This window comes from Cygnus atratus, chromosome 5 (assembly GCF_013377495.2).
Source record: "Cygnus atratus isolate AKBS03 ecotype Queensland, Australia chromosome 5, CAtr_DNAZoo_HiC_assembly, whole genome shotgun sequence".
Lineage (NCBI taxonomy): Eukaryota > Metazoa > Chordata > Aves > Anseriformes > Anatidae > Cygnus > Cygnus atratus.
This window is the reverse complement of record NC_066366.1, coordinates 28288484-28310055: the sequence shown is the minus strand read 5'-3', so window position 1 is coordinate 28310055 and position 21572 is coordinate 28288484. Positions and strand designations below refer to the sequence as shown.

The window sequence follows — 21572 nt, the reverse complement described above, 5'->3', positions numbered from 1 at the left end:
TGACATCATTATTATTTCAAAGTTGAGACAAGCTAATTTGAAAACACTTTGGTCTGGCTGTACATATATTATTGCAAATCTATCCACTACTTCTCAGTGACTCACAGAGATAACACACATCAGAAAAGATAACAATAATTGTAAGACTGGAAAGAAAGAAAGAAAAAAAAAAAGGCCAATTTGATGACAGAAAAAAGAAGCCAGGCTTCTAGCTTTGATCTTGGATATTTCCGTGCACTGAGACCAGAGGCACTGCCAGTTTTTGCAATCTGATGTGCTGGATTTGGCTAGGGTTTGCGCTGAACAGGGACTTGCCTAGCTTTGCTGGAGCTTGAGGTGCGGTAACTTTTCAGGAGGGAACAGAAAGCATGGGTTGTTTCCCTCACGTAGCACAGCACAAACAACAGCAGGGTTGTCTGAGAAGATTGAGAACTGCTGACACAAGACAGTAACAGGAACCAGCAGCTGCAAAGGAGAGTAGGAGTGGGATGAAAAGCAGTCTCACCGAGTGAAGGAGGAAAGGAGAAGGCCAGGGAAGATCTAAAATTAGGAGCAGCTAGCAGATGCTGACAGAGACCTCTTGCTTGATGGTCCCCACGGGCCTGGTCTCGAACACAACCAGGGCAACACAAAGATTCCTACAAGGATTTCTGGGATACTCTTAATGAAGATTTCTACTCTTGGGCCCCCTGTTAAACTGCAGTCTGCATTTCCATTGCATCTTAACAGGAAGCTTCTTTTTAAATAGACCTGTTTTCAATGATGGCTGGGAGTCAAGAAGGGTAATTCTCAAAGGTGTGTGAAGAAGAGATCGGATCTACACTTCATCTTCTTCACCTCTGCTGTGCCTGCCTGATGCCCCCATTCCAGCCCACCAGTACAGATGGCCCGGTACAGCCACTGCAGCAAGGACGCAGTGCAGTGGTGCATGCAGGGCACACAACGTGGGCTTGTTTGGGTTTCTGGGTTTCCGGCTGTGATTACAGAGGGTTTTGATTTTTGTTCCTTGGTTTTCTGAATTATTTGCTCACGCTGTCCTAAGAGCTCTGCTCCATGTAAATGAGAGCTCGCACGTACTCATGTTTATAAGCTCAACAGCTCCATCAGTTTCATTTTTATTCTGTCAGAGTTTTCTGTATGTCATGTCTATTGTTTCACTTAGTACTGCTAGTGTCCCACCTGTCTGTCTTAGACCTTGGGACACTATAAGTACATTGAGATTTCTCTGGTTCTTCATTTTCTACTTCCCTTTAGTAAGTCATAACTATTACTGTTCTCCAAACACATGAAGAACTTGAAGATAGAGCTTGAAGTTCAGAGCAATCCCTTAACTTTGTGACCGAAACTCGGTGTAGTTTACTGAAAAATGCTCCCCGAAATTTTCTGCTTCCTTGGGATAAGGAGGAAAAAGGAAAGAGAACACAGTGATGAGTGATTTCTTTACAACTTCTTTTAGCTAGCTAGTTCTACAATAGTAATCAATCTCTCTTTAAAAGAAAAAGGTCCCATCCCTGACAGAAAAGCATTTGCAAGAGTAGCTGAGTGTGATGTCCACGCTGCCTGTCACCCCATAGGTTCCACAAACAGACCAGGAAATAAGAAGGAGGAAGAGTTGGAGAGTGCTTGTACAAATACTCTGCAGGGGGGCAGTAAGAGCAAAGCCAGGACGGTGGAAAGGAAAATGTCAGAAGTTAATCCCAGGTGTAATACATCGGAGGCCAGATGCATATTGTGAAAGGTGTCGTTCATGTAATATTTATGTGTTTTGTTTCCCCTCTGTGAACTTTACGGTAGGCCTTAGCCAGTGAATGCTGCACTCTCCATAAATGCCTAGCACGGCCTGTTGTTGCCTTTCCAAGTTTCTTATTCAACAGCACATTTTTTCCTTGTTTTTAAATGCTTGCTGGAGTCTTAGACTAGGAGTTTTTAACCTAACAATAAAACACCTGCATTTTATTAAGACTTGGGACTTGAGTTCCACCTCCTTCACTCTTACTGAAGTGTTGCCATTAGTCAGGTTAACTCTTCCGTAGTCAGTTTTGCTCTGAAAGTGAAGTTAATTGGCTACATGTAGCTCAGTTCCACAATCCCATGCTGTGTTTGGAGGAGAGGAAAATAGCTCTGAGGCAGACCCAGAGGACTCTGTTTTAGCATCTAAACAGATGTTAAGATACTACAGCCAGCAGTAGCAGCCCCCACATCTCGGTTCTATTTTAGTTTTCCCTGGCCCCATTGCAAGTTCCATTCAGCCCTGAGGTCTGTGTATCTATCTACTCAGACCAGAAGCCCCCTCTACAACAGGCCTGTCCAGTGTGGATAGCCGAGGGGTGCAGAAGCCCTAAATCACAGCTGCAAAGCCTTCACACTTCCTAGCATGACAGTCCTGCATCAACATGTCCTCTGACAACATGCAACTTAATGCTAAAATTTTCTTACCAGCCATGCTCATTTTAGGAGTGAGTTTTTTTGAGTTGTATCACAGAAGCTTCATTCAAACATTGGAAAAAAAATACTATTGTCCCTGTAACTTCCCTTTGCATTCTCATTCCACTGTCTTAAATGAGAATTGGAGCAGGACTATACAGCGATATTTGTGCCTGAAGCTCCAAGTGTGTTATTATCCCTATATTAAATTAGAGCAATGGCAGCATATGGATGTGAAGGAATTGCCCAAATTCATGCAGCAGTTCAGTAGAAAGGCTGACAAGTTCAGTTGTCAATGTACTAAGCAACTGCCCTGTTTGCTGTTTAATGTAGCTTCTTAATAAGCAATTATTTTCTAGGTCCCCTCCATGCACATCACAGAAGTACCACACTGCAACGAGCAACAACTGCTGGCAATTTTACCAAATACGATCAGTTCACTGAAGACAGGAGAGAGTAATTTAATACACACAGCCAGGGACTGAGGATCTGTATACAATGAGCTGATTCCCTCTCTGTTGCTATCTATGTGCTTATGGGCACGTAACTATTTCTTTATGACTCAGCTTCCCATCTATGCAAGAGAGAAATTCTTTGCATCCAGCAGGTGAATCAAGAGGTCATACACTTCTGAGGCTATTCTGGGTTAGTCATTCATCTTAGGACTTTACTGGCACACGTATACATATACAATTGTACTAATCTACATCAGGCCTGCATGGAGAGAACAAGTACATCAAAAGTTCAGAGGTTTGGAGATACCCAGATGCTATAGAGCCATACATATCCTAAGATAAACAGGTAGGTAAATAGATAACTAATGGTTGCTACCCAAATACTCGTCAGGTGTAATTAATTCTATAGGTAGCTATTTATTACAGAGTCTGATATATCAGATGCTAGTGTGATTTATACATACCTATAACAGTAGTATAGGAAATATGATAACATACAGTGGTACTCATAAAAGGAAATGTTCAAAGTTGATGTTGCTCTTGTAAACTAATTATTTCCACTCATTTATACTTACCAGTATATAATTTCTAAACTGTGAGGATACCAATAATCACTGAAAATGGACTTACAAGCCCACATCGCAGCAGAGACAGTTTTAGGGACAAAACTATGGCTGTTGCACAGAATGTTAGATGATGTGGGGATTCAGTAATCTGGGATATGTAGCAGTGAAAGTCATCTGGTGTGAGAGTAGCAGACCGCCCCCATGGCTTGGTGTTAGCTCTGACCACAAACCAGGGAGTGTACACTTGTGTGCCCATCGAGGAGCACAGCTCGCCTTGCCTGCCATTTGGAAAGACAAAGGATGAACTTTAGAAACATAATTTGGAGCAGAACTTTTCATATTTGGATCACGACTCACACGAGTCTTACTTTTCCATTCAGTGTAAATAAGCACATATGATTACTTTGAATTGCTTTACAAAATATATGCAAACAGCATTTCAAAATCTCTCTTAAACCAAATTGTATAAGTCTCACATTTGTTTGTGTTTGCACCCTTTAACTAGCGTTAGGAAGCTGTGATTTACATTGCTGGGTAAATCACATCTGCTCATAAGCTGTGGTTTTAAAAATGTTGCACATCTGTGGTATCAAATGTATGCAAATTAGAGAATTACCTGACATTACTAGTCACTTAAATGCAAATGTAAGCTTCATTTTTTGTGCAGTATTTGAAGTCATGTTATTATGTACCATAAACTGCAATCACCTACTGTCTACTTATACAGCAATACAAAAAGGAATTTATTCCTTTGTAATCATTTTCATATAGCCATATAGTCAGGTACCCCAATCAGGAATGTAGGCTACAAACTGTCAGCTGCCCTGATGCTTACTTATGGTCATTCTTTATAGGTGGCCTGGTCACCACACTCATTACTTTTGAGTAAATAAAATGTGGGATTTGGTATTCTGGAGTTGTGTTTGTTGGTAAAAGAGGTATTTTGTTTGCAGCAATCTGGAAAAACAGTATTTTTTCAGCTTTACTTTCTTCATGTATCTGTGGCTTCTTTTTGAAGCTGGTACCAGGTTGACCAGAGACAGCATCTTTTAATCCAAGATCTAGACATGGGGAAGTGGTATAGTCAGTCTGTGACATGCTCTATTCCAGCACTGCAAAAGGGGTTGTTCCCTATGACACGTTTGCTCTATTCTTCTGCCTTGAGTGTCTCAAGAGAGAGAGCGTCAGCAAGATTTTCCTTCTTCTATTTCATAGTCTTGTTCCTATTTTAACATCTTATAAATATAAATATATATATATTTATACATTTAAATATATTTATAAGAATGTTCTGCTTTAAATTACAAGTCTATGTCTTTTCAATCCTCACTCGATTTTCCTTCAGACAAACAGTGGACAAAGCTTTCATCAGAAGACTCAATGTTACTTATAAGCATTATTAATGAAGCTTGACAAAACAATTATGCAGAAGCTATTATCATCTTTACCTTTCATATGACCAAAATAAATTACAGATAAATTATTACATGACTTGATCAAGGTTGTACAATGAATTAATGGTAGCAGCTGGATGTGGAGACTAGCAACTTTGACACTCACACTCATGCTGAAATTATGTGCCCTGAAAACACCATGACTGCCTCAGACCCACTCTGTGCTACATGCATTTCTGTCACATGACTGAAGTGTTTTTAGGCTATGAAAATTAAAGAAAAGGAAAAATAATGTAAATCAATGTCTCTTTCTACATTGTTTTCCCTTCTGAGGGTAAAATATTTTTTTTTCTTTTTCTTGTTTTAATTTTTTCTTACAGTAGATATTGGCAGGCTGAAAGCTGAAATAAAATAGGAAAAAATAACAAGCATATTTTGAGTGATTACTCAACTGGGGTCCTTTGTGACAGGAAATGCAGCTGCGTGACTAATGGGCCTGACTTTCTCTTGGCTTCCTTCCCCCTTCAAAGATCTTGTTTACTGCCCCAGCCAATTTTTTTTTTTTTAAATTGCTAGAAGCTAGCAATTTTCCAGGAAAAAAAGATCTTTGCAAGAGTCAAAGGCAGTAAATCTTACAAAGATCAAGGGCTGCAGAGCTCTCCCCCATCTACTCCTTTCAGCCTTCCAGGCTCTCGAGTCACGTCATATCTTCCCCTGCTCCACTCCGAACATGTGTCTAGCAGATCTTTCTGCTTTGGTGAGGGGAGGGAGTATGTGAATCACATTTACAGCATCTAACCCTGGAATTCATAAAGGAAGGGCTAATTCCATTACGGAAACCAGGGGCCTCCTAAGCCTTTTGCATTTTGTCTCTTTATTTTTTTCTCGCTCTCTCTCTTCTAACAACAGTTGTGTGCTCATGCTCCATGATGACATGGCTGTAAGTGTGAGCTGTTGAGATTTGACACAGCATAGTTCCCTTGGAAGGGGCCACAGAGCTTCAAACGTTTGCATTTGGCCTGCTTTACAACTCTGCTTCGTTGAGCCTCCTGGGTAACCGAAGCTGGGCCGGGAGCTGAACCTCCCCTGAACTTGATGGGAAGAGGAACCACGCACTCAGTTTGACGGCAGGCCCTTCCCCCTGTCGCTCAGTGCAACAAACCCCAAGTCCCCTCTCAGTAACTGGGGGCATTGGACATATGCCTGGGTAGAGAACACAAGTAAGGAGGGTCTGTCTTGTTCTTTGGAGGGTGTCACCACGAGACGCACACCCTGAAGGGCTGCAGTACTGAGCCCTGTGGAGAGGGGCCGGGGGCTTAGGGAGGTGTCTGAGGTATGGAAGGGCACAGGGGGCTCAGGGTCTGAGGTATGAAGGGGCACAGGGGGCTCAGGAAGGTGTCTGAAGTATGAAAGGCCACAGGGGGCTCAGGGTCTGAGGTATGAAGGGCCTCCAGTGCCCAGTAAGGCAGTGACATTTCTTGGCCCTAAGGCGCTTACTGGTGCATGAGCCTGCGCTGCCAGCAGCAGCGTGAGCACCAGCTGTTCCTCAGTGGAAACTGATAAAACTCTGGACTAATAGTAGTAAGTTCATTCCTGCGAGGGGGCTGGAAAGTCAGCAGATAGGTAAGCAACAGACTCAAAAATAATGTAAGAGAAGAGGGAGCCAGTCTTTTGCTTTCTCAAGAGGCCTTTCTCTTTGGAGAGCTAGGGGATCAAGTCATTGAAAAACAGTTTGAGGACTGCTCCACAGCCTACAACCCTGGCATAGTTCCCTGTGCCCTGAAGTAGAGGCTAAAAAAGGAGGTGAATATATTCATTACCACAAACTGCATAGCGAAACCATCAGAATGGGTATACTAAAAAAAGAGATGAAACCTTTGCTTATGAATAGACCTAAAAGAATTGAATACATGTGTACAGAGGGATCATTTTCCACTACCTACAAGAGGAAAAACCTCTGGGGAAGTGGCTGATGCCAAATATTTTCTTATGCTTCATGTGTCAGCAGGGTCTGGCAGAAACCCTTAAAAAACAGAGCACGCATTTTGTGCAAGTTGAGAATCACAATTTCTGGTGATTTGGATTGCTTCACCAAACTTGAGACATTTCTCCAAAAATACAGCAGATGTTTGATAATGGACCAAGTTTTCAGCATTTACACAGATCAGATGATGTTAAGATCAGCAGAAAAAAAAAAGAAAAAGAAAAAAAAAAAGAAAACAGAAAAACAACAGAATAACAGTAAAAGGCTTCAGAGCTGCCCTGAGAAGAAACTAAGCTGGATTAGACAGGCAAAAATGCTAATTTCTTGCAACAGATATAAAACGCTGGTGAGAGACATCATAGCAATGTATGCAGCAAGGTTACAGAGGAGCTGGGTTGTGTGCAGAAGCAGTGGGCACAAGGACTTGTTGGAATGGGAGCCCTTGGCCCTTGGCTGTGTGTAACCTGGCTGTGTGACCTGACAACACCAGGGCACTGTTACACAAAAACATCCAGTAGATTTTGACTACAAATCTCAACAATTCCAGAAACTGGAAAAGGATGCAGCCCCGAGGTATCTTAGCAGCACACGTGAGACAGAGGTGTCCCCAGAAGAGAACTGGGCTAATCCTCTTGCAGCTATATGGTCAGAACTGCAGGTCAGTAATTTCTGTGCAATGAATACTAACAAAAGCTGAGTGTCAGTGTGTTCAGAGAGGAAGGATTGGCGTTTGTCCACAAATGTAAAAGGTTTCCTGTCTTTTTTTATTATTTTTTTTTTTAAGAGAAGCCTGTGTTAGAAAACTGACCATAAGCCACTTGCTGCAATTGCCAAAATGGCCTGGCAACCCCCCTCTCCTCATGAACACAAAGGTTTTTTTTCCAGTTAAAAATTTATGATTTGCAGATTACGAGGGATTTGGCAGGTTCAAACTTAATCCCTAGAGCATTTGATGAAAATGCAATGATGCAAAGTCCAGAGCTAGATTTTGTAGGTGATGATTTGCTTAAAAATTTTGCTTATGGTGGGGATGAGATCCAGCAGAAAGTATATGAGACCGTCACAGAATACTCTCAGCCTTGTTCCTGACTGCAGGTAAAGTATGAATAAAGGTATGAGAAATTGTATACCCTCTCTTGAATGTTATTTCTATTTTTCTGAGGTAACCTTACTATAAGGTCCTAGAAGTAAAAAGATGGCAGGGTGTATCAAGTTTATTGTTACTACACAACTGTACCTGCTAATGTAGTAGGAATAACTAAATGCAAGGCATCCTCAGTACAGTACAGATTTGGCTCTACCACTCTAGTTCCCATTATTCCTAATCGAATGAGATGGTAGGAAATAGTATCAAAAGAAGTTGGTAACTACTGAGCAAAAGTGTGGAATTAGGCTGTGATCTGGTTTTAGGTCTGATATACTAAGGTGGAACACATGAAGGAAATATGCCAACTACTGATATTTTGCTTGACAGAAAAATAAAATGAAATTCTTTTCATTCCTGCAGTCTTTCAACTCCTTGCCATCTTCAAGGGTTCTGCTTGAGTCATGGGGGTATGGAAGAATAGCAAAGAAACAGAGTCCAGGACACAGCAAACACGTAACAAAATGACCTGCCACTCCAACAACTGTAGCAGAGATTTTCCAGCTCTAGAGATGCAAGCAATGCTGCCAGTTCCTCAGGATTCACCAAGCAACGTTTATGTGGTTGGTTGTAACTGTTTGCAGTTGCATATTAACATAACTTTTCTGAATTTTGATTTGGAAAACTCAGTGATTTTAGGACCTCTGGCATCAATAACTGCCCTTTCCACTCTGTGAATCTGAATCAGGTGCTGCAAAGCCTTCATTTTATTATGAACAGCCGGATGAAACCAGATGCATAATAAAGCAAATCTTTCACAAGCAGCTTAAGCACTGGATGCACAATGAGGACAACTGCATTTCAGCACAGAGGTAGCTACATTTGAGTCACAGGGAAGTGACTTCACAAACTTCTCAAGTACTTTGGGATGAAAATACTGTATCGAATCAGTTTAATACACTCTACTTATGTGACAAACTCCCATTTCATATTGTTGTTCTCCTATTTTTGCTATGCCAATCATACTGCAATCCCATGCCTTCATTCTGATCGTGCTGGAACAGCAGGCAGATATTTTCAAAAAAGCCAGCAGAATTAAAAACTTGCAGTGGAAATTGTTCCTGTGCGTGCAGCTTGCTCATGTTCAGAAACTCTTAATGTTCCATTTCTCTCTCCCCAGTTAATAAGGGGCTGCCTGCATTTTGGCGGCATTAGTATGGTTTTGAATACTGGGTGTACTTTTACTTTTAAGTAGCATGTCCTAGGCACTGTGTTCTGGTGCATGACAGTCTCCTCGTCTCCTCCTTCGGGCTTCTGGCTGCCTTCAACATCTACTCTGGTGCTCTCCTGCCTCTGGAACATCTCACCTCATCAGCACAACCAACCAATCTATACATCAACAGTTTCAAGTTCTTCAAACTGAGAAGCCTCAAATCAGGAACAATTTGGTAACTTGCTCTCCCCTTTTGTTGAACCCTGTATAAAGGACTAAAATGAGTGTGTTGCCTAGTAGGTAAAAAAGGAGATCAGAAGCCCTGGACCACCTTTGGCCATGGACAATACTACCGAAACTAGACATCACATGATGTCTGAATCAGGCGTGTGTTGACTGCACAAGGCAGCTTCACCCAAAATCGAATGCCACTGTGTTACGCAATGGCTGCACAGCTTCTTGTGCCTTTCTTTCTTCATCTGTAACATGCAGACAGTAGCACTCAGACATCCAAAGGGGTGAACTGAGAGTTCATTGGCATTTTGGAAGACTTTTGATATTCCTGGATGAACAGTGCAGTAAGAACAGAAAGAAGTTGTCATTGTTTCCTCCTTTTTTAGTGACATCCCTCTGATATTGTGCTCTCACATTCCTGAGTTAAGCTTGCTTGATTTTGCCTGGGTTTAAAATCTGTTTTCTTCCTCAGAGAGGATGCTGGAATACACCTGTAAGCACAGCAAGTCTCAAATGTTCAGAAGCCTTGCACTCAAGGCAACCTGCCTCCATCTGACCTTCCTCATCTTTATTAATATACTTAAACAAAGACAGCTAGAACAGTTTAATACGGGCATGTTTTGTACTCCCTGCAGCCCTGTGCATTTTAAAGGCCAGATAGGACATTCTCTGCCCCAGCGAATGATTCAGCATAGATTAGAAGCTTTGGTTTATAGAAAAAACCCTGCAATTAGATACTCATGTGATAACAGCTTTTGACAGTGAGGTATAGTCCCAAGCTTGAATATAGATTCCCACTCCAGGAACTGAGCTCTGTGTCTACAGGCCTTCTAGAGGCCTTGTGAATACAACTACCTCTTTGTTGCTCCATCTATAAAACTGGGGTTGTAACAGAGGGGTTTAGAGAAGTTCAGCTCTAGAAGTTTTTACAAATGTTAAACATTGCTTGTTTCAATCTTGTTCCATTACAAAGAAGTCCTGCAATTCTTCCATCCTCTGCTGTTAAAAAACAGCTCTTCTCTTTGGGTCTTTATGTTACTTAAATTGTACGTGGTAGATTTTTGCAGTTTCGGAGTGGAGCAAAAGGGGCGTTTAAGAGAGCAAGTAACAGTTTTGCAAGTAAAAGTGAGGGAATTGTTGACAAAAGGTTTGAGCTGATGTTTCCATATATAACTCTCCCTGTCTGTGCTCTCTGAGCAGCTCTGCCTGTGATGGGTCCTCTTTCACGTGTGTCTAAGACAGAACAACTCGTGTTCAGAAGTACCAGCAGGCACTAGAAGCACACCCACCAAGTGTTAGGTGCTCAAGCACATTCCCCATAGCTCTAGAATTTCCCCCACAAGTCAGCGATGCCATTGTGAATGGATGAGAAGAAGGAAAACATTATTAATAACAGTGCCTAATGCAAATGATGACAGTAATGAGCATTTGCATTAAGATGGTGACTGTCAAGCCTGCTCTCTGGTTTTCCATGAGGCTCTCTGTGCTAGAGCATCTGCTGTGCAGGGCAGAGCCCTTGGGGCAGGAGGATGGAGATATTCCCCGGGGAGTGGGGACTCCTGAGGAGAGCAGCAGACAGAGCTCTCTGTTTCCAGAGGGGCTGTGGGCAGCAGATTTGCCCCGCTGGCTTCTATAGCCAGAACTAGGTCTGTGGAGACCTCAGCATGGAGGAAAAACACTTCTGTCCTTCCTGCGGCTGTGCTGAGCTTGGCTGGAGGAGTGGGCTTTTGTCATGCTGGCTCTGCCCTTCATCTGCCCCCTCCACAGTCACGCTCGGAGAGACAGCGGTTCCCTTCAGCACACACATTCACACGTAGCTAATGGAACCGGGATTACTGCAGCAATTGGGGGAAAAAGGGAAAGTGTGTATTGCCAGGCTGCATAAAACGTAAGGTGCTGTTGGCTTAACGTGGGCAGAGCTCCTGCCAGATGAAGCATTTGCACCTGGCCTGACTGGAAATCCGTGGGGCAGAATATTCCTGCTGAAGTATTTGTGTTGCCATCGGCATGGCAGTGGTTTGCCCGCACGTACTCAGACACCCAGGAGGCCAGGGCTCAGGGCTCCTCAAGGAGGTCAGTTTTTATATAGCAAAGCAAACAGTTTAGCTAATCAAGGATATTTTTTCTTTTCTTTTCTGAGGCTCTTGGCACCCGGCCCTGTTACTTGCAATCTTTAATTTGTACTGTGGCTTCCTTTTCCCTGCTGCCTTCTCACTCACTCCAATTTTCCCACACACTTATTTCCTAACTCTACCTCTTATGGAGGTCTTCATTTATTTCAGACCCAAATTTACCTCAATCCTACACAACGCTCTTGTTACCTCACCATTTATTCCTGTAAGTGACTGTCATCAGAGCTCGATGAGCTTGACAAGTTTATGAAAAAAAAAACAGTTGAGCCTTTTTTTCTTTTTTACGTTGTAGAAAATAGTTGATGATAACAAGGTACTTGTAACTTTATTCATATGCACATGTAGAAATTGATTGGGGATCAACTTGGACCTTCTTTTTGGTTATATGGCTGTTTGAATGTCAAAACTGGATTTTCAATTGCTTTTTTTTTAAAGGATCTGTGTGTCTGTGCTAGGGATGGGCTATGAACTGTACACACCAGTACACAAGATGGCCATGGAAAAGCCTGTGACCACGCAGTTTCTACAATAAGATAGAAGATTCTGATGAATCAAAAACACATTTTAGCAGATTCTCCCTCCCACCTCCCTGCAGCCAAAAAAAACAAAACACAGGGAAGAGATAAAGCCACTTTTTCTAGTTAACACAGCTATATAGTCCATGCCACTTACCCTGTGTAGTTTGTGTAGAGAAATGAAGGCAACATGCAAATAAACATCTCAACTAAAACATTAGCAAAATCCCAGTAAAAATATACAGCTGCATAGTCCATGTGGCAGAGGCCGGCTTGCTCGAGAGTTGATAGTAAGATGCACAGGAACATGGGCCAGAAGTGACCCACCTGTTCACCAGGTTTTGTCCCAAGAAACCACCTTTAAACAGCCTTTTCTAAAAAGCTGCACAGAACCCAAAGCGTTCCCTCAGTCTGCCTGCACCTTTGGAGCTGCAAAGCACTACCATCTCAGCACAGCCTCTAACGCAGACATAGATCCACCCGATTTCGTATCGCTTCAGGTAAACAGCTCTTCTCCTTCCCCGTGGTTGCTTCCAGAGACATTTCTAATGAACTCTTCTGCCTCTGACTGCAGCCCAAGTTGGCAGGGCAGCGCTTTTCAAGCCATGAAGCAAGCTGTGAGCAGCTAATGAGGCCTGACACACATTCCACATATTTTCACTGTAACTGCTCCTTATAGCCACTTACATGCAGACACAGAAAAATTTTAATGAATTGAAGTGAAGTGGGGCTGGAAATGCTGCGAGGCACTGAGCTAGCATGTAGGACGACCCGTGTGCAGATTTTCGGCAGGACAGCAGACCACAGCCCAGGTCCAGGAGACAGCGTGTGACGGGCTCTTACTGCTCTCTGGCAAAAAGTCCCCCGGATTGAAGACAGCCACACACTAGAAAGCTGATCCTGCCAAGATGCACACTGTACACGCTCTGTGAGGCAGTCAGTCCAGCACTTTTCATTATTTTCAGAATCCATCACTGAAGAAAACACAGCTCTTTATAAGGTGGGATATGTTTTAAAAGAAAAGTTGGGGCAGATTCAACTGGTATAAAGCTGCATAGCTCTATTAAAGACCAGGGGGTGTTGCTGATTTGTACCAGCTGAGAAGTTGGCTAATATTCCTTTGGAGCCACCACCTCTCCCATTTGCAATTGCCAGCTGAAACACTGGGAAATGCAAGGAGAAATGAAAAATGGAGCACATTTATGTGAAAAAGCTTCGATGCAAAACAAATGTCTGCTCACTGCACATAAGCTGAAATAATACAGCCGTTATTGGAACTGTGCTACAATAAAACAAGCTGGATGAGTCAACCAGCAGTGCATCTAATCTCCACTGGCTGCCTTTCCGGTCCCCAAGCTCCCCATCTATTTTTATCTCTTCTTTTTTTAATATACTTTTTGGTTTACAAGCAATAAATCTACAGATCTTGGGTCCCCTGTGTTCACTTTTGCCAGCAGGCCACTCAGCATTTAGGATGTTACCCAGACTGTTACAGCTATCAGACCACAAAATCCAGAGGCCAGGATTCAGACTCAGGAGACACTGTGGCCCAGAGAGCATGACAGCGGCTACTGATAGCGTGGGGCATGGCAAATCCTTCTGCGCTGACGGCAAGTATGCAACAGGCTGGAGCAATGTGGTATGCTCTTCAGGTGGCCTTGGAGTATGCCTGAGGGAGCCCAGCTGAGCCATTTCAGCCTGAGGGAGTACAGCAAAGCATGCTCTACTAATAGATGGGCATCAGTGCAGGTGTCTGAGGAGCTCTGGGATGAGCTTCCTTCCAAACCTGCAGGAGCACAGCTTTGGTCCAGTGCTCTAGCCAAGCTTCATGATGCACTGCAGGCCACATCTAGAGAGAGTAACACGTGATGTGTTCAATGGTCGTGCAATGAGTAGTAGAAGAGCTAACAGTAAAATGGCACTGCCAGTCAGAGCCTGCTTCTGTGACTGTACAAAAACAATGCTGTTCCTTTTTTTCCTGGGTGGGGAGACTGTTAGTTAAGCTAACTGTGTCTGGTCCACCTTAGGATGTATGTTACCTACCATAGGGTACGATTTGATTTCAGAATCACTGGGCAGGTGATGGGAACTACTTTCATGATAAAAAGTTTTCCTGTTGTTTGTTGGCTCAGTGTGGTAGCGTTCTCCCGAGAAAAGTGTGTGTGAGATCTTGGAATCACAATCCTCCTGCTTCGTTTTTCTCTGGTAACCAAATTAAGATCTTCGTAATGGAGCCATTATTTTTCTAATTTTTCTCTGTCCTCTTTAATGATTTCATTACAGACACACACAACTAGTCACCTTGAGCTCATACATGCTGGGAAACATCTGTTAATTGAATATGAAGATAGCCAGAGTGTTATAATGGAAAGAAACTACTGGGATATGATGCTTGCATACAGCATTCTCTTTCATTAGAAGAGTACGTGCTTCAGGGAGCAAGGGAGAAGAGTGTATGAATTTAATTTCAGACATTCACTTTTTAGGTGCCCCCAAGGGACGTACCCGTTTCCTATATAAGGTTTGGTCTGTTTGCAATTAAGCTCTCTTTTTTGCATATTTCCGGATAGATTAAAAATAGCAAAATCAGCTTATTCTTGGACTTCTGGAGATAAACAAAGCCATTGCTTCCAGGGTTTTTAAGACAGTGATCAGGTTTACAGATCTTGAACGCAGAATTTGTCCATGAATTTTTTTTACACTGGATAAACAATAATTTCCAAAGAGAACAGAAAAGGTAGGAGTACATTTCTAGAACGGGGGGCTTTTAAACCAACTAACTTTTGCAGCCTTTGTTTTTACATAAACGTAATGTTGATAAAAAATAAAGTTGAATACAGTTTTTATGCAGGAAGCTCAAGACCCGTTCAGTCCGCTCCCACCACTCCCTCAACCAGTGGAACAATTCCAGAGCTGAGAGGCTTGCTGAGCTCCCATTACAGTTCTCCTCTTATTCTTTTTCTATTGGGATTACCATCATCAATCCATTTAATCCAAAACGTAAAGCTGTTTTTTGTGATGCAGCCATCCATTCTCAAGGACCTTGACAGAAACAACTAGTTTATAACGGTGCCTAAATTGCTATCAGATGGGAACAATTCCCAAACACCCCTAGCACCCTGAGGTTGGATACACCATTGTGATCTACACCCGATCATTTCTTCTCTGCTGTTCAGGTCTCTGCCCATTTGCAGATATTACCCAGAACAGCAGCCATTTTCCAAAGGAGTGGCTGACGACGTTATGAATTTGTCTCCTGAAAACGTTTTCGCTGTTTTCAGTTATCTTTTGCAGATTCCTCAGCAGTCACTGGACCCTGATGGATACATAGACAATGGAATGAAAGCCACTGATATAATGGTTTTAATGTTAGTTATTCACACTCTCCAGTGCCTGTTAGGCATTTGCTTTCAGAGTACTTCATTCCCCAACAAAAATGTTGATGGATATTGAAACTGATGATTCAGGAGGGAGAGAAGATTACAGCACTACAATATCCAAGCAAACAAATGGACACATTTATTGTTCAGTAGTACATTCCTTGGAAAATTTACAGGGCCATTAGTAGAGGGGAGGAAAAAGTACAGTTGAACAAGTTTCAAATTAAATGGCCCATACCATGAGGCTGTGTTTTGTTCCTCCCCTATGCAGAGCAGTAGTAACAGCATGGTGGAAGGACATATGGCCCATTCCATATCTCCAGTGAAGGCAGGAGGATCCTTCCAGACCACTCTTGATTCCTAGGGCTGTATCTCAGCCTAGGAGCAGCACTTGATGCCATAATCCTTATGGGCACAAGCCCCTTTGAAGAAGTCAACAGGACTGTTCAATAGGGCTGTTGGTAAGAGATGATGTTGCAAAACTAGCCCCTTGTTTTGGTAAAGAGAAGCAGAGAAGCAAGTCCTGCTCTTCTAGTAATATATACTTCTCCTCTCACCTAACAAAGACTCCACTGTGTCACGAAGACAAGAGGCATAAACAGACCTCAGAAAATAATGACTTTTGAAAAAGCAGGACAGAATGTGTTAAGGTTGTTTTAAACACTCTTGGAAGTAAAACTGCTCTTGATACTCTTTGTCTGTCAGCAATGTTAAAGACATGGGCTTCCTTCTGCCTCTAAAGACTCAAATTTATGAGCTCCAAAATGTGCTCCTGCACATTTCCAGGACCTTTGTTGAAAAAAAAACAAACACCACCACCCAAACAACAGAATAACCTTCTGTCCATCAAGCAAGATTTCCCAACAATTATAGTACCAGGCACAGAGAACTCTGCCTGCCTGGCCCACAGCCACACCACGGGCGGCAAACTTTCTAACTCTCACCAACTAATTAGGTTCAGGTCAGGTATGCGGCTGGGAGAACTCCAGGGAGGGTGGAGGGTGAAGCAGGAAACAGTGCTGATGATTCAAGTGGGGATCATCTTGAAAACATTTCTTAAGCTGTTTCTTCAGAAATAAGTTTTGGCTGTGAAAAGAAAGTTATCTTATTTCTAAGAAAACAGAAGGAGACAACTTTCTGGTAGAAAAAGGAAAGTGGGAAGGACACTTTGTTTAGGAAGTAAAGAAACACCTGATTCATTCGTCATAAATTTTAGGATGACGTTTTGGAGCCTCTAGCAGGGGAGTGGGACAGGGGACAAGAAGGCAGAAACACTTCTATTATCAGCTCTCAAGACAGCCTTTCCTTCTAGTAAGAAACTACAGTTGCAAGGGAAATATTTTTGAAATTTCAACACGACTTCCTGCAAACAAAAGAGACAGCACAGGAGTGACTTTAATCAATGTATGCATAGGTAATCAGAGGGATGAAAAAGATTAATTGCTGGGTTTTGTATTAGATATTACAAACCTTTAGTAGTATACACCTAGGGCTACGTAGTGCTGCTGTGTGCCATTCTGTACTGTGAGGAGCGGCTGAAGTTTAACATGCTCCCCCAAAGCCATAAAATTACAAGCCAAGGTTCACAGCAGCCACAAGCAGTCTCAGTGCAGTCCCATCCCAACACTGCAACCAGCTCCTCAGCAAGGCTGCTTCCAGGCTAGAGTAATGCAATGGGAAAGTACACTCATGTTCTCCATTTCTTGACATCTTCAAATCACAGCATCTTGGGAATTCCTTTGGTCAAATATAAGGCATTAGGCTTAAGACAGTGTAACCAGAGAAAAGCCTATCGTCTGTGCTATACATGTCATCCATGGTTCTGTAGTGACTCTTTTGGGTAATGTTACTCTACAATCAGTAGATGCAAAAATAGTTCAAGTGAACAAGCTACTGTCTTGATAGTGCTCGTCAGCTTTCAGCTCCTGTTTTTAGTTGCCTGTACCTCAGCTCTGTTTGCTATGTGACATGTAGCTGTAAGGACTGGTGGAAGCAACACAGAAGCAACCTGATGGTGAAGCAACAGAGCTATGATGGTGAGAGATGGATATGAACTTCAAAGAATGAGGCACATCTCATTCCAGGTCTGAGTCTTTAAAATATGTCAGAATGAATATGCAGGATCTTATATTATGGTTTGCATTGAACATCAGAAAAAACTTTTCGCTGGGAGAGTAGTACAATACTGGAACGGGTTACCCAGAGAGGTTGTGCAATTTCCATCCTTGAATGTTTTCATGACTTGGCTAGACAAAGTCACAGCTGACCTATTCAAGTGCTGGCAACAGTTCTGCTTTGAGCAGAATGTTGGACTAGATACCTCCAGAGGTCCCTTCTAACCAGCAGTTCTGTGATACCTTCAGTCTCATATGGATCCCAGAGATGAGCTGACAAGAAAGGTTTTAGAAGGACTCTGTAGAGTGAATGCTCATTGATGGTAAAACCTACTGAGCCTGGTGTGGTTGGAATGGTTTGTGCAGAGCAAACTAAGTGTTTGAGTGGAGACCTCCCACACCTTTGTTTAATGTCTGCTCTTGAACAGAGACTGAATGGCAGAGATATTACAAAATACTGCTTATGAAGTGGCATTCTTATAGAACAGTGATGCTGCTCAATTCCCTTATGCAATCAAGGCTTCAGCAAATAAAAGGTCTTAGCCTCCTGCAGTGCTCTTGTGACACAAAAAAAACTTTTGGATATTATTTTCTCTTGTTTATTAGCTTGAATAAATATTGAGCAGCTGAAAATGCTGTGGTGAGAATCTGAGTCTTAACATAAGATCTACGTAGGCACAGAAAAGTTTCAAAAGAATGAGATTATTTTGGTAAATGCTGATTTTTTAATGGGGGCTGTTTCTCAGGAGCTTTTTGCTGACACAACCCTGGTACTTGTACTAGTGATGCTTCCTGGGAGCCCCATGAAGCATGAACCAACTTCATTATGCTCTAAGCTGGCAAGAATGTTCGTGGGTACTTAGGGCAGTAGATCTTGTGCTCTGCTATACCCAATCATTAACTCCAAAATATTTATCTCCAGTACAGCATATGTTTGATAGCCCTAAATATATTTATCTCCACTTTCTCCATAGAAAAGCCTAATATATTTAATAGAACCCTAAACAATGAAACTATGACGGCAGTTAAATCACAACCACACAAAACAGCAGGCTATACACTCAAAAGGATTCTTCATGTCAACTCAACAGAGAGGAAAAGCTTCTCACACCCTACAAATACAAATAAAGATCTTTATCTACTTCCTAACAATGATATAAGGATAAACTGTGTCCACTCTCACATATACGTCTGCAAGAAACCTCTCAATACAGCTCCTGTGCAAGGGACTAACCTCAACTACTTATGTACTCCTGTTCTGCTTCCTCCAAAACTGTCCATTCCATATTAATGCCTGGCTGCCAAAACACATTAATTCCATAGTTGTATCCCTGTCATAAGCCATTAGTTCCACACTCTTACTACACATAATACATACATTCCACATTCTTTTCCTTAATATGCAAATCTTTCCAACCATGGGCCCCTTTGTTTCGGTGCCTCTCAACCCACCAGCATATGCACCAGCTCAGAAATTGATCCTCTGGGATATACACAAACATGACCAATATGTTCTTTGTGATTCGTATGTGACTATAGGAGAGATTTTAAGGTTCCCTCCCAAGCCTCAAATTGTTTAAGAATTGCCCACATTCTTGACCCCTTTCATCTGCACCAAGTGGTTTACACTGATCGTTATGAATTTGCTTTCAACGCTCCTAAACAAGAACTGACTCTGTTTACACTAAAAACTTTTCTGCTGGCCCAAAGCAGTATTCTGAGACAACACAGAAGCTTAGCTGAACAACCACATCATTGCCACCATTTCCTGCTGTCAAAAATCTCATTAGGACCTTACTGAACTCATGACTATGCTGAGCATTCAATCAGCAGTACCAGTTACTCTTTTAGGAAGAGCATCTCCTTCTTTTCACATAAGGTCCCAGTCCCGATGGTTCCTGCCTTCCTTCCCTCCAAATCATTCACCTTCAAAACCAGGAATTGGAACCTAATTCACAGTTGTCTGGACATTTTCTGTGGTCCGAAAGATAGCAGAATGGACAAATGCCCCAAGCACTGTCTCTGTTGGGGCAGGGAAATGGCTGAAGAACAGCTGAGAACTCGGTCTTACCAGCCAGATTTGTCACTATTCTTAATTTGCACACATGTTACAGTGACGTGTGCGTTACATATGTTTAGACTGCATGGCTGAATGCTCATGCTATATCAAGCTGTGCATGATCTTACAGCTGGCTCTGCTCTTTGAGCAGTTGGAGCAGCTCTTGTGCACTTCTGCAAGGCAGACTACAGCCGAGTGGCTGGGATGCAATTCTCCAGCACGATCTCTCCCCCAGCCCAACTACCTCGCCTCCCCCGTGCCCCGACATTCTTTGCTGCTCTGTTTATGCTGCAGAAAACATCTGTGAGCGTATATGGCCAAGGTGAAAGATTTTGGCAAACAGTTGTTTTTCATAGCTCAGCTTAAAGGGAAAATATGAAGACTGCCCCTCCTCCTCAGAGAAGGGGAAGGGTGGGGTTGAGAAATGAGGTCTGAAAGCAGCCAGGCCAAATAGCAGACTGGCTGTCCCCCTAGTCCCTTTAAAGGGAAATGGAATTGTTTTTTTGGTAGAATGAACGATGCTGCAGGAGAGCAAAGGTTTAAATGAGAGAAACTGGATTAATTTTTGGAGAAAACATTGAGATAACTGTATCAGGAAAATCTTCTAGATGTGGGGATGTGTTAGGCTAAATGTATTTCAAAAGAATGTGTAAATCATGCAGCAGAGCTCATTTGAAATCAGACTGACATAATAATAAAAACCTGTAGTAGAGAACAACCTCTCGCTACAGGAGATAGACTCGATTACACTGCAGGTCTTTTTCTATGTTTAAGTCCTATGACAGTATAGAATTGGGGCCCTAAAAGGGGAAGGAGAAAAAAAGTTGGCTTATTACTTTTGCTGATTAACAGATCGACTTTCTCAAGTATTAAAGTAGTTTATAGGCCTACGAGGTATAGGCCATAGGGAGGGAACTGCAGATTTCCCTGACAAGCTATAGTTCATTACTGAAGTTGTGCAGTGGAGCAGAGAAGCCGATGGCAGCCCACACAACTGCAGCTGCCTTTCTTGGATCAGCTCTGGAAGAAAGGCAAAGAGAGATGAAACTTTAAGCTGGGAAGTGGAGGACTTGGATGACAAGGAGATTCCAGATTTACTTAAAGGACCTGCAAACAGACAGGCACCTCTTCATTCCTCCCTGAACTGCAGCTACCTCTAGGTGAAACAGCAAAACTGTTTACAAAACACAGGGAAGCGTAGGATAGGAAATGAGGAATGGTACGTTTACTGTCTAACAGGAAATCTGAACAAAAAAGTCAGGAATCGCTCAAAAGCTCTGTGCTGCAAAGATAAATGAAAAGGTCGGCTTGGCAGTGAAGTCCAGCTCCATCCCCAGTCACACTCATGATATTCCCTCTCTCACCAGCTCAGCTGCTGCCAGGTACACCCCACGGAGATGGGGCAGCCACATAAACCTCTGGCTAGAGGCAAGCAGACCTGTCTTAAAGCTCTGAGCTGAACAAGGACACAGGCTGAGTACTTGGGAGCCATCTAAGAGCTGTCACAAGCAGATCCTCCGCTGAGCGGTGGGCCAGGGCAGTGCTGGATGGGGGCACGTTGCCAGGCAGGCACCCACTGCCTGATCGATCCGATCCCCCTTTGCCTCTGTCCTCCCTCCTTCCAAATCTACACAGGCTTCAAATTAACTTTACCAACTTGAATGCTGCTAATGCAATCAAACTATGAAAGAAAAGCTCATCCTGAGGGAAGGCAAAAATCAGCTCCCTTCTCGGTCTCACAGCTGTCCCCTCCTCCTCACCATGTGTTCCCGAAACCTGGGCCTGTTCCAGGCGCTAAATGCACTGGAAAGCGTATCCTCGGGCCAGCTGTGATCTGAGCATGGCGCGCTGGCCGTGGGTGAATCAGAAACCAACTGATAGGCCCAGAAACAATGCGGCCCCTTGTCGGGCTCCCGAGAGCGGCCAGCTCTGCCAGCACCCCCCCAGCTGGCCAGCCTTCAGCAGACAGCGATGCCAGGAGGGCTCCTGCGACGTGCCCTGCCCGGTCCTTTCGCGCC

The 21572-nt window shown here is 43.0% G+C and overlaps 1 protein-coding gene across 10 annotated transcripts in view; it reads right to left on the bottom strand.

Annotated features, from left to right (window-relative positions):
• Nucleotides 1-21572, bottom strand: part of RAD51B (RAD51 paralog B) — a 379242-nt gene that overhangs the window by 12768 nt on the left and 344902 nt on the right. Inside the window, exon 12 of one of the 10 annotated variants that reach the window (XM_050711370.1) lies at nt 15486-16467. The exons of 8 other annotated variants lie outside the window; for them this stretch is intronic. Coding sequence is in view for 1 of the 2 variants with exons in the window: in XM_050711371.1 (XP_050567328.1) it covers nt 16451-16467 (17 nt within the window). In the remaining variant the exon portion in view is untranslated. Of the gene's footprint in view, nt 1-15485; nt 16468-21572 lie in introns of those variants that run through there. One more of the 10 variants, XM_050711371.1, reaches the window with a different exon arrangement.